This window comes from Mus caroli, chromosome X (assembly GCF_900094665.2).
Source record: "Mus caroli chromosome X, CAROLI_EIJ_v1.1, whole genome shotgun sequence".
Classification (NCBI taxonomy): Eukaryota; Metazoa; Chordata; class Mammalia; order Rodentia; family Muridae; genus Mus; species Mus caroli.
In genome coordinates, this window is record NC_034589.1 from 13,870,028 (window position 1) to 13,882,379 (window position 12,352).

The following is a 12,352-nucleotide window of genomic DNA, read 5'->3' on the forward strand; positions in this document are numbered from 1 at the left end:
GCCCAGGCTCCCCAAGGCAGACACAGTGGGGCCTCACTCTGCCTGGGCTTCTCTTTCAATCTCAGTCTCTCTCCTCCTTCCACCTCCTCCATCTCTCCATCCTCCCTTGTCTGTTTCCCTATACTATTCCATCCTCCCATGCATCCTGATGATGATTCTTTTGGAGATCAAGCATGCCCCTCCAGACCCGCCACATCCAAAACCTCCTTTCATGACTACCTCTGAAGGACCTTAAGCCTCAAGCCCCTTTCTCAGTCCTGGCCAGGCCTGGAGTCTATGTCAATGACATGTAGGTCTTGCTCTGCTTTACTCTACTTATATCACTCACTGACAGAATCTGTGTATCTTTCCCTAAGGAGGCATCCTAGGTATGGCCTCTCAATGACTTTGGTCATTTCTCCTAGGCACCTGCTGACTCTTACCTATAACATCCTCTTGGCCAGCTCCAGCCACCATCTGCCTATTTAGGAGAACCTTGACTGTCAGTGGCTATAGTCTCCCCATTGTGGCACTGAAGTGACTCCCTAGTGATTATCATCCCCTTCCCCTACACCAAGGTTAAGCTGAGATTATGTTCCTAACCACCTCTGGTTTCCTGTGTGCTGCCTGGAAACCCCCAATAGCCTCATAGACCAGCTTAGCCTGGCTTCTCTTTTGCTCTTTTGATTAAACACCCGTTCCAGGACTCCTCCTAGGCTTGCTCTAGGCTTGCCCATGAGTTGTTTGCTCTGGACTATGTGAAGTCAAAGCAACCTCCTCTTCTAGAGACAGATCTCTCCTTGTATCCCTTCCATCTCAGGTCTCCATCTGTCACCCCAAGTTAGCTGGGCAAGACTACCAGAGACCCATCTCACTACAGTTATGCTGATCTGACTCATGCTTTCATTTTCTTCCCTCCCCTTTTCCCTCTTTCCTGCCCTTCCCAACCATCTACCTTGACTCCTGCCTTCCCTGTTCTTTCTCTGATCACTTTTTCTCTTCCTTTCTCCTCTCCCCCTTTCCCTCTCTGCCCCTGGTCCACTCCCCTCGGGTTCTGCCCCCGGGAACACCGTGTGTCCAAAGCTGTTGACTAACCCACTGCGTCTGTATCTGAATGCTGTCTCCAGGTCAGAGCCGGGGCTTCGCCTTCGTCGAGTTTAGTCACTTGCAGGACGCTACACGATGGATGGAAGCCAATCAGGTTGCTTTGCCGCACTTGAACCCCTCCCCCCAAAACAAATACTACTTTATAATCGAGCGCTCCCCATCGCCTGAATCTTATGGACACAGTTCCCTGCCCTGTGACCCTGTGTCCCATATCCCTGCCCCTTTTTCCCCCCTCCTGAGCCCCACTATTTCCTCTTCCCATCTCTCACTACCCACTGGGCTTCCCATTTGTAGCCCAGTCTCAACACCGTCCCCTGGCCCCCTTCCTACTGCCAGGCACTAGCGCTCCCTCACCTCTCCTGGCTGAGCTTTCAGAGAAAGAGCTGCCAGGGTGGGTTCCTTCCTTAGCTTCCCAGACCCTAGCAGGATCCTTTTGCTCCCGAGTCAGCAGAGCCAGAACTTGGTTGTGCTCTCAGGACCACTGGAAGTCCTGTCACTGAGGGAACATAGATGTTGGCACATAAACTAGCAAGACTTGTTTTGCCAGTTTTCTTCTGCATGTGAATTTGGCCCTCTGAGTTCCATGCAGAGGGACATCACTGCTTTTGGTTGAAAGTTCCAGTCAAGTGTGATAGTTTTATTGACACCCTGGGCTCAGTTCACTGGCCCCTCCCATTCACAGCACCCTCCCCACCCACAGGAGGCCCCACCTCTACCTTCTCAATAAGGAACTGTGCTCTGTCAGCTGCGGAGGGGCCAGCTCCCCTAGCCTGGCACTGAATCCCAACTCAACTGCGTTGGGACCTTCCAAGACTCAAGGGTCTAACCTGGCTACCCAGCCCTATCCTGATGTAGAGTCACTGGTGTAGAGCACTGGAAAGAAGTGTCAGGGGAGGAAGGGGCAGCCGTGGTAAAGTGGAGGGTCCTGGCAGAGGCAGCCCTGTGGCCGGCTCTGTGGGTCTGGTCAATAAGCTAGTGCGGTGGGCCCAGGACCCGGCCAACCTTGGGAAGGTGGCCTCATGGCGGGAAATCTCCGTCTGTTAAATTGGCTTTCTTTTTCCCCTTCTCCAGCATTAGCGCTCGTGCGCTCTTTCTCTTTTTCTCTCCCCTCCTCTCTCTTCCCTGCCCATCTCCCCTCATTCCCAGTGTAGCCTGTGTAGTGCTAGCCCTGAGTATGGCCTAGCACTGTCAAGGGCCAAGCTGGGGGAGCACTCCCAACTCTCTACGTCAACCAAGTACTATGTGCCTGATTGTGTTTGTTTGTGTGTGTGTGTGTGTGTGTGTGTGTGAGAGAGAGAGAGAGCACGTGCGAGAGAGAGAAAGAGAGAGAGAGAGCACGTGCGTGTGCACGTGCCTGTGCCTGTGAGTAAACAGCAAACAGATGCGCCCTGAGAGCTGTGGCGCTTTCCTTCCCTCACCCCATCCCGTCCCTCCGTTCCTTCTTCCCTCCATCAGTTCTCCAAACTCCCTTCATTCCCTGTCCCTCATCCATCCAGCTGAAGGGCTCGCTCACTCTTTTCTCCTTTGCTGAAACGGTATGTGGGGCACTGCTACCTAGGTCTTGATTGTGCTCTGCTTTTTCCCACAGCACTCCCTCAACATCCTGGGCCAGAAGGTATCCATGCATTACAGCGACCCCAAGCCCAAGATCAATGAGGACTGGCTGTGTAATAAGGTACAGGGGTGGATGGGTATCTGGTGCTGGGGAGAAAGTCTGCTCCCACAGGAGCAGTAGGAGCAGCAGCAGCTTGCTTAGTCAGAGAAAGTGTAGTCTTAGAGACATGTTGTCTAGCCCCAGTCAGCTAGGCTCTGTCCTCATCAAACACAGCCTTGCCTAAAGGTCCAGTAGAGTTGAAAGAAATAATAGCATAAGTGACTAATCAGTGACAACACAAGCCAACTATATTATATAGGACATGGGCTTCAGAGCCACACTGCTTGCAGACTGTCTCAGGTCTGCCTTGATGCTGGTCAAGGTGCTTATCCTATCTCTGTATCACTTTTCTCATCTTTATGTGAGTGAGCACTAATTCAGTGTTGAAAGAATGAAACTGTTGGTGGGAGAATAATAAAGACTTCTGGCTCACATTCAACTCTGTAAGTGGCTGCTGTTCCCTTTAAAAAGAAGCAGAGTGTTCTGAGGTAACTCAACCTTGGTACAGCTGTGTCCACCTTGAAGGTCCCTCCCTGTAGGTTATGTGATCACCGCTTTATTCCCTAAGAGAAAGCTAAGGCTCAGGTGGAACCATGCATGAGCTTTTTGCTCACAGGGCCACCTCCTGTTCCCTACGTGGCCTTAGGTCTGCCCTGAGGCCAGCATTGTGATTCTCAACCCCATCTCCTGGGGCTCTCTGTAGTCCTAAAACCTAAGGAAAACTGAGAGCTAGGAGGACCCTGACTTTTCCCTGAAGGGTCTGGTTAGTGGGAGAGTGCTATCTGTCATCTTTACATAGGTGATCAACCTTTCTGGAGAGAGAGGGACAAAAGAGATCAACCTTTCTGGAGAGAGAGGGACAATTTTCCTTGAAGCTGCTGTTTGCTTTGTGTTCTTCTTCTCCTTTTTGTCCTGCATGTCTTTCAGTTACCAGATCCTGTCACGTCCATCTCAGAATTGCCACCTTCCTTTGCTGTTCTTACAGTTCATGCCAGTTCCTACACCTTCCCATCTAGTTCCCATAGAGCCCTTTTTGTTGTTAGCCTCACTCCTCTCTCTCCACCCTTACTTGTAATGTTGCAGCTGAAACCTAGCTCTGACCATGACTTACCTTCTCTGCCCAAAACATGAGTCTCTCCTTTAACTGTCACCATCTTCCCTTGCCAGCCTTGACTTTTCTCTCTCTGCATGCCCCCCCCCAACTTCATCAGCTATAGAAAGTCTCTTAGCCCCTCCAGCAAGACTAAACCTCTGGATTTCCCAGCTCTAACCGCCCTGCTTCTGTGAAGCCCAGCTCAGTGAGCTGAGGCCCTTTCAGCCCATTCTCTGCTCCTAACTCCTATCAGTGCAGTCTAAGCAGACTGTCCTGAGCACATGATGTTGGGCCTTACACGGGAGCGCAGCTTAGTATCTGACCGGAACAGAGATAGAATTGTGATGGAAGCCGAACAAGGTCTTTGGTAGCTGGAATATCTAAGAAAAAAGTCAAAAGTAGCAGAATTCAATCTAGGCCTAGCAATAAGGAAGGAAATGAATCTGACTAAAAGATTGTGGCTTCCAGTAGGAAACAGTGAAAGTTTCTGTTAGGTAAGCAAGTCTCAGGAGGAAGGGACCATGAGATACAGTGCTGAGAGTTGATAGTCCCAAGAAGATAGGGAAGAGATACAACTGCTGTAATGTGTGAGAGGGTTGGTGCTGGGAACCAGTTGTCAGAGATTTATAGGACTGAAGATAATAAAGTTCCAAAAGACTCGTGCTACCCCTGACCCTCAAAGTTCCCTTCTGCGGGATTATGTTGTTCTGTGGGTCCATATTTGGAGGATATCATGGAAAGTCTTGACCCTTGGCCTGTGCCTCACAGTGTGGTGTCCAGAACTTCAAACGCCGAGAGAAGTGCTTCAAATGTGGTGTGCCCAAATCAGGTGAGCTGTACTAACTGGGAGTGGTAAGAGGCATTGAAGACCAGTGTGTAGGGGCTGGTGAGGGGGGTGGGGAATATGATCAGCCATGGAGCCTCCACCTTCATCATCAGCATATTTCCCACCATTCCTGACAGAGGCAGAGCAGAAGCTGCCCCTTGGCACTCGGCTGGATCAGCAGGCACTGCCACTGGGTGGGCGGGAGCTAAGCCAGGGCTTACTCCCACTGCCGCAGCCCTACCAGGCCCAGGGAGTGCTAACCTCGCAAGCCCTGTCACAGGGCTCAGAGCCAAGCTCCGAGAACGCCAATGACAGTGAGTCAGTTGTTCTTTCCCCCTTACTTTATACCCTAGGGTATCTGGTGTGGGACCTCTGAGGGCCAAAGAAATGGTAATGAACAATACTTGGTCCTTATTAAGGGAGAGTGTTTCTACCTGGTGTGGGGATAAATATATGATAGAGAGTAGAGGGAGACGCTGCCCACAAACTAATTTTGGGGGTATATGAGAGGGTTCCTGATAGTTGAGAGGCTGTTGACACCTGGACCGACAAGCAGAGTTTATTCAAGAGAAGAGTAAAAGGAAGCAAGAAAACAGGGAGCAGTGGGGATCTTTAATGGGGGCCCTGAACAGACTGTCAGAGGTGCTTCCTAACACTGGGCCCTCTCCCACAGCCATTATTTTACGAAACCTGAACCCACACAGCACTATGGACTCCATCCTCGGGGCCCTAGCACCCTATGCGGTGCTGTCCTCTTCCAATGTGCGTGTTATCAAGGACAAACAGACTCAGCTGAACCGAGGCTTCGCCTTCATCCAGCTCTCCACCATCGTGGTGAGGGCGGCACAGGGGGGGGTCCGGGCAACCACGGTCCCGGCCCCCAGGGTAGGGAGGGGGGAACCTTTACCCCATCCTCACCGCGGTCCCAGTCTGGAAATGGGGCAATGGAGCCGGGGGGCCTCCCCGGGCCTGACCCTTCGGTCCCTGCTACCCCTCTACCCATAGGAAGCAGCCCAGCTGCTACAGATCCTGCAGGCCCTGCACCCTCCGCTCACCATCGATGGCAAGACCATCAACGTGGAGTTTGCCAAGGGTTCTAAGAGGTCAGAGCCCCACCTAAGCACCCTCACAGCTTGCCCCACCCTCCTACCTTGGGGATCCCTGTTTCATTTCCAGTTTCTACTATCCTCCCCAGGGATATGGCCTCCAATGAAGGCAGTCGCATCAATGCTGCCTCTGTGGCCAGTACTGCCATTGCTGCTGCCCAGTGGGCAATCTCACAGGTACTTGGCCTCCTCTGACCCCATCACTCTGGCATCTGACTTTCTTAAAACAAGTGTTATAGGCCTTCCTACCTTTACTCCTTTTCTTCTGCCTTTATAGATAGTTATCCATTCCCACTCCATTCTTTCTATCATTCCCAGTCACCTTTTGGACTTCTTTCTTTTTAAAGACTTGTTATTACTTTATTTTTATGTGTATGAGTGTTTTGCCTGTACCTGTGCATGTGCACCGTATGTGTGCTCAGTGCCTGCAGAAGTCAGAAGAGGGTGATCTGAACCTAGAATTTTGAGGTCTTGTGAACAACCATGTGGGTGCTAGGAACCAAACCTGCCCCTTTGCAAGAGCAACAAGTGTTCTTATCTGCTGAGTCATCTCTCCATTCCTGTCTTGGTAGTTGGTACTCTATGCTGTTGAACTTTTAAAAATTGTTCTGAGTTAGTATAATGTGTTGCATATTATTTGAGAGAGAGAGACAGAGAGAGAGAGAGAGAGAGAGAGAGAGAGAGAGAGTGTTGTGCTGTTTAAGTATATGTGCCATGAATAAAAAGGAATTTATAAAATTTTTTTTTTAAATCTTTGGGAGCCAGGTATGGTGGTAAGCACCTGTAATCCCAGTTCTTATGAGTGAAGGCAAGAGGATTAGGTGTTGAAGGCCAGTCTTTGATTCTCTAATGACTTTGAAGTCCTGTCTCAGAAACAAAAAAAAAAAAAAAAAAATTGTGAAAATTTTGGTGAGAGAATTAAAACTAAGAGGATAGCAAGGTATGATAATGCCTGCCTATATTTCTAGCAATGATATGGGGAGTGGTAGCAAAGTCAGGATTTCTACGAGTTCCAGGCCAGCATGGGCTACATGGTTGTAGGTGGGAGAGAGGAAAGAGGAAAACAAAAGGGAAAAGATTGAGGGTGTCTTGCTTGGTATGAGGAATAACACATGTACCTCATCAGTATCAGCCTAGGATATATTTGGGCATGTAGCCTTTTTCTAGTCTCTCTCTTCTTCTCTGTTCTCTTGTGACCAGGATACCTTGATTTTCACTTAAGACTACATGCTTTCTGTCAAGTAGAAATCCTAGCTCCAGCCGGGCATGGTGGCGCACGCCTATAATCCCAGCATTTGGGAGGCAGAGGCAGGTAGATTTCTGAGTTCAAGGTCAGCCTGGTCTACAGAATGAGTTCCAGAACAGCCAGGGATACACAGAAAAACCCTGTCTCGAAAAACTAAAAAAAAAAAAGGAAACCCTAGCTCCACATATAGTGACAGGTGCATCTAGCAGATCTCTTCATTTATGTCCCCTCCTGATCTAATGATCTCTCATCTGCCTCTCAGGCCTCCCAGGGTGGAGAGAGTGCCTGGGCTGCCCCCGAGGAGCCACCAGTTGACTACAGCTACTACCAACAGGATGAGGGCTATGGCAGCAGCCAGGGAACAGATTCCCTCTATACCCATGGCTACCTTAAAAACAGCAAGGGCCCTGGCATGACTGGGACCAAAGGGGACCCAGCTGGAGCAGGTGAGCCTCATAGTCTCTAGCTGAGCCTAATTATGGGGCCTAGAGGCCTATGGCCGTATGCTCTGACATTCGTGGGCATTCATTCTCCATGGTTTCTCTTTTCAGGTCCTGAGGCCTCCCTTGAGGCTGGAGCAGACTCTGTGTCACTGCAGGCTTTCTCTCGAGCCCAGCCTGGTGCTGCCCCTGGGCTCTATCAGCAATCAGCTGAGGGGAGCAGTGGCCAGAGCACTGCTACCAACAGCCAGGTGAGGATGCCACTGGTACTCTGGGGAGGTTGGTAGGCTGGCAAGGTGCACCCTGAGTGGGCAGGGTGATATTAACAGACACTGAGTCCTGTTCCCTTATGTGACCCATGAGTAGTCATATACCATCATATCACCTGCTGTGCTCAAGTCTGAGCTCCAGAGCCCTACTCATCCCAGCTCTGCCTTACCACCGGCTACCAGTCCCACTGCCCCAGAGTCCTACAGCCAGTACCGTGAGTATCTATAGCCCTTGGGTAAGGGTGTGGACTTCTCTAAACAGAGAGGAATTTGACAACCTTGTCTTTGCTCCCTCCCCACAGCTGTTCCTGATGTCTCTACTTACCAATATGATGAGACATCTGGCTACTACTATGACCCCCAGACTGGTCTATACTATGATCCCAATTCCCAGGTAAGTGAAAGGTAGCCTAGGGAAACTGGAGTGTGGTTTTGTGGCAGCTAACCCTATACATCCTCCCTCATTCTTTCCCTCAGTATTACTACAATGCTCAGAGTCAGCAGTACCTATACTGGGATGGGGAGCGGCGGACCTACATACCTGCCTTGGAGCAGTCTGCTGATGGACATAAGGACACGGGGGCATCATCAAAGGAGGGAAAAGAGAAGAAAGAGAAGCATAAGACAAAGACAGCCCAACAGGTGAACTTCCAGCCATCATCTGGTTGTTTGAAGTCTATGTTCTGTCACCTCTTGCTCTCTCCTGCTATAGGAAATGGGGTGGTGGGTGGGCATGGACAGGGATAGGAACTACTTCAGATAGACAGTACTCCTGAATTAGGTCTATTTTGGGGGTTCTGTAGCAAGACCACCTACCACCATGAAGTGGCTTGTACTGTCTGCGTGAGCTCTTGACAGCTTTTCTCTATCCTACAAAGGGAACCTTCATGCTGGTGGTGGGTGTGTATTGATCCCAGAGAAATTCTCGTAGGCTCACGAGGAGTTGAGAAGGAGAAGAAACATTGCAGGGTTTTCTAGTAGGGAAAAGTTAGCAGGAACCTTAGTCTCTGTGGAGAAAAGGTATGGCATTGAAGCAAGCAATAAATATTCTCTCTGCAACCTGAGGGATTCTCAAAATGTTTCATGCCCCAGGAAAACCACAAAACATTAACGTGGCATGATATCACATGCCTTAGTTAGGTTTCTGTTGCTGTGATAATCATTGACCAAAAGCAATATGGGTATGAAAGTATTTCATGATGAAGGGAAGTCAAGGGAGGTACAGATTTGAAGCTACAGAGCAGGAAGGACTGCTGCTGCAAGGGCAGTGGGTGAGAAAGTAGAGACCCCAGCTTCAAGAACCCTTAACCTCAACCCTCAAACCCCAGATTGCCAAGGACATGGAGCGGTGGGCACGCAGTCTCAATAAGCAAAAAGAAAACTTCAAAAACAGCTTCCAGCCTATTAGTGCTCTACGAGATGATGAAAGGCGGGAATCGGCCACTGCAGATGCAGGCTATGCCATCCTTGAGAAGAAGGTGTGTTGTAACTGTCCATCTGTACCCCACCTTCAGTGTTGTCATTCTTTAGGGTCCTCTATGGAGCTCTGAATTTCTGTTTCTTCTACCTCAGGGAGCGCTAGCTGAAAGACAGCACACCAGCATGGATCTCCCAAAGCTGGCCAGTGATGACCGCCCAGTAAGTTTCAGGGCAAAAGGGGGCAGGGGTCCCTGATCTTAGCAAGTGTGACTGACTGCCCACCTTCACTCTCTACAGAGCCCACCTCGAGGGCTGGTGGCAGCCTATAGTGGGGAGAGTGACAGTGAGGAGGAACAGGAGCGAGGAGGTCCTGAACGGGAAGAAAAGCTTACAGACTGGCAGAAGCTAGCCTGTCTGCTCTGCCGCCGCCAGTTTCCCAGCAAGGAGGCACTCATCCGGCACCAGCAGCTCTCTGGGCTCCACAAGGTAATTGAGCAGAGAGTTGGTAGAATATCCTGTGTCTAGCCCAGCCCAGCTGCTTTACATTATCCTGTCCCTCTTTACAGCAAAACCTTGAGATTCATCGGCGAGCCCACTTGTCAGAAAATGAATTGGAAGCACTAGAGAAAAATGACATGGAGGTAAGGCGTGACCCACTCGTTGGCTCCATCCCATCTGCCCCCTCCACGTCTCTGTCCCTCCAGGCTGTGGGACTTGAAAGTTCCTTAGCCAGGTATAGCCTGACAACCGTGTGTTGTCTCCATCGCTATGAGGCTTCTTCCTAGTTCCCATTTCATCATGTCCTGACCCTCAGGACCAAGGACCAGATCAGAGAGAGACTTACATTGCCCCTTACCCCATCCATGCTTGTTTGCTGAAAGAAAATAACAGCCAATTGCAACATGTTCACAATTGTAGCAAATGAAGTATCGGGACCGTGCAGCTGAACGCAGGGAGAAGTATGGTATCCCTGAGCCACCAGAGCCCAAACGGAGGAAGTATGGTGGCATATCTACAGCCTCTGTGTAAGTGCAGGACCAGGTACCGGGGGAGGGGAGGTTGCTGCTGGCAGACCACTAACACTATACACTGTCCCCTGCAGGGACTTTGAACAACCCACTCGAGATGGATTAGGCAGTGACAACATTGGCAGTCGAATGCTCCAGGCCATGGGCTGGAAAGAAGGCAGTGGTCTGGGCCGCAAGAAACAGGGCATTGTGACACCCATTGAGGTGAGTCTCTATGAGCCATTCTTGTCCCCAACACTCCCAGTGCACCTCTACCAGCCTGACAAACCCTCCTTCCCTTACACAGGCCCAAACACGAGTTCGAGGTTCTGGCCTGGGTGCCAGGGGCAGTTCCTATGGGGTCACCTCAACAGAATCCTATAAGGAGACACTGCACAAGACAATGGTGACCCGCTTCAATGAGGCCCAGTGAACAACTTTGAAAGCAGTTTCTACAGACGTGGGGTATCTATCCAGGGACAGAGAAGATGAACTGTGGAATGGTCTAAGGAAGGCTCTTCTATCTACCAGCCTGCTCCCCAACCAGAGAAGCCAAATTAGACTTGGAGTTGGTGACTTTTGCTGGGAAATTGGGCTCAAATCATGTTCCTTTTGTAATAAAATCTAAAAAGCCTGCATCTTCCATTTCTACTTTCTCATGTCCTAGTATGGTTTCTTACACAGGCACAGAATGCATAAACAGCTATTAGGCTAAGCTGGATAGCAATGGTGGCTATAAATTGCTGGGATATTACCTAGCAACCCCAACTGTCTAGGTTCAGGTTATGGCCCATCCCTTGTCAGAGATCTGAAGTTTGGTTCAGAACCTGGATTGGGAATCTGGTCCCCTATCCTCACTTAACCCTCACTTGTTCTTAGCCTAGACTAAACTCTGATTTGCCATTCTGAGCTGGAGACAGTGCTTTCAGGCATCTGTATGTAAAACACAGTAGGTGCTTCTACCATGGTTGTCTCTATACCCTCAACATGTTGATGATCTCAAAGGGATATAGGAAGCTTAGCCTGTTAAGTTCCCAGCCCAAGGATATCTTCATGAGCATCATTCAAGTTCACCCTTGCTCTCTTCATCCACAAATGTAAACATAGTGCTTCACTCTCTGGCCTACAACCTGTGATTCCCAGGTTGTGCTTCTGCCATTGGCAGAGACTCTGAATGGACTGGAACAGGAAACGGATTGCCTTCTAAACCCCAGTCAGCAGAGCTGTAAAATGAAGCTAGGAATGTAGGCCTACTGTTAACTTCCTAACCTAGAATGTTATTACCAGAATCCCCAGGGAGCCCACACACCTCAGTGGCTGTAAAACAAATAGTCCCAAAGACCAACCAAACAAGCTTGATTCTTCGTAGAATGAAGTACAGCAAAAAAGAAAATGCTGGTAGTCGAGTACCAACAAATGAACCTCATCAGCACCACTGGGTGAAAAGTCAGGCACAAACTTACATATATTAGATGATTCCATTAATGTGGAATTTGGAAATCAAAGCAATTTGGCGATGTTAGCTAGCAGAACGGGCTTGAGACAGGGATGATGTATTATATTGTACATAGACTATACAGCAAGTTAGGAAAAGACCACCCAAGCAAAAGGGAGAAGAAAAGGACAATGTCCCTTACTTACCTACAAGAAGTTGGTTTTGGTATATTATTGCTCCCTACCACCTGAGTCAAAATGCCAGCATTTCCCTTTGAAGTTTTTTGAGACAGGTCTTGCAACCAGACCTGACTTCAAATTGGATATGTAAACAAGGATGGGTTTGAAATGATCCTTTTGTTCGGCTTCTACCTCTTTTATTATTATTATTTATTTAGATTTATTTATTTTATTATTTGATGTATATATGAGTACTGTAGCAGTACAGATGGTTGTGAGCCTTCATGAGGTTGTTGGGAATTGAATTTTTTAGGACCTCTGCCCGCTCTGGTCAGCCCTGCTCGCTGTCTTCAGGCACACCAGAAGATGATGTCAGATCTCATTACGAGTGGTTGTGAGCCACCATGTGGTTGCTGGGAACTGAACTCAGGACCTTCAGTAGAGCAGTCAGTGCTCTTACCCGCTGAGCCATCTTGCCAGCCCTCCTGCTTCTACCTCTTAAATGCTGAGATTACAGACATGTGGTACCATGACCAGCTGAAGTTCTTATACAAAAATGGTAGAATGTGGGCTGGAGAGATGGCTCAGCGGT

General features: G+C 49.4%; 1 protein-coding gene across 5 annotated transcripts in view; it reads left to right on the forward strand.

Moving 5' to 3' along the window:
- Rbm10 (RNA binding motif protein 10) overlaps positions 1–10,784 on the forward strand; it is a 30,982-nt gene extending 20,198 nt beyond the window's left edge. For 3 of the 5 annotated variants that reach the window (XM_021154086.2, XM_021154089.2, XM_029473203.1), the window contains 19 exons: positions 1,107–1,180; positions 2,675–2,761; positions 4,602–4,662; positions 4,797–4,973; positions 5,333–5,493; positions 5,665–5,762; positions 5,855–5,942; positions 7,274–7,457; positions 7,563–7,702; positions 7,818–7,935; positions 8,023–8,114; positions 8,198–8,362; positions 9,049–9,198; positions 9,293–9,358; positions 9,437–9,625; positions 9,706–9,780; positions 10,058–10,164; positions 10,242–10,371; positions 10,454–10,784. In XM_021154086.2, coding sequence (XP_021009745.1) covers positions 1,107–1,180; positions 2,675–2,761; positions 4,602–4,662; positions 4,797–4,973; positions 5,333–5,493; positions 5,665–5,762; positions 5,855–5,942; positions 7,274–7,457; positions 7,563–7,702; positions 7,818–7,935; positions 8,023–8,114; positions 8,198–8,362; positions 9,049–9,198; positions 9,293–9,358; positions 9,437–9,625; positions 9,706–9,780; positions 10,058–10,164; positions 10,242–10,371; positions 10,454–10,579 — 2,288 coding nt within the window. In that variant the 3' untranslated portion in view covers positions 10,580–10,784. The remainder of the gene's footprint in view (positions 1–1,106; positions 1,181–2,674; positions 2,762–4,601; positions 4,663–4,796; positions 4,974–5,332; positions 5,494–5,664; positions 5,763–5,854; positions 5,943–7,273; positions 7,458–7,562; positions 7,703–7,817; positions 7,936–8,022; positions 8,115–8,197; positions 8,363–9,048; positions 9,199–9,292; positions 9,359–9,436; positions 9,626–9,705; positions 9,781–10,057; positions 10,165–10,241; positions 10,372–10,453) is intronic. The other 2 variants (XM_021154087.2, XM_021154090.2) reach the window with 1 other exon arrangement.
- Positions 10,785–12,352: the final 1,568 nt, after the last annotated feature.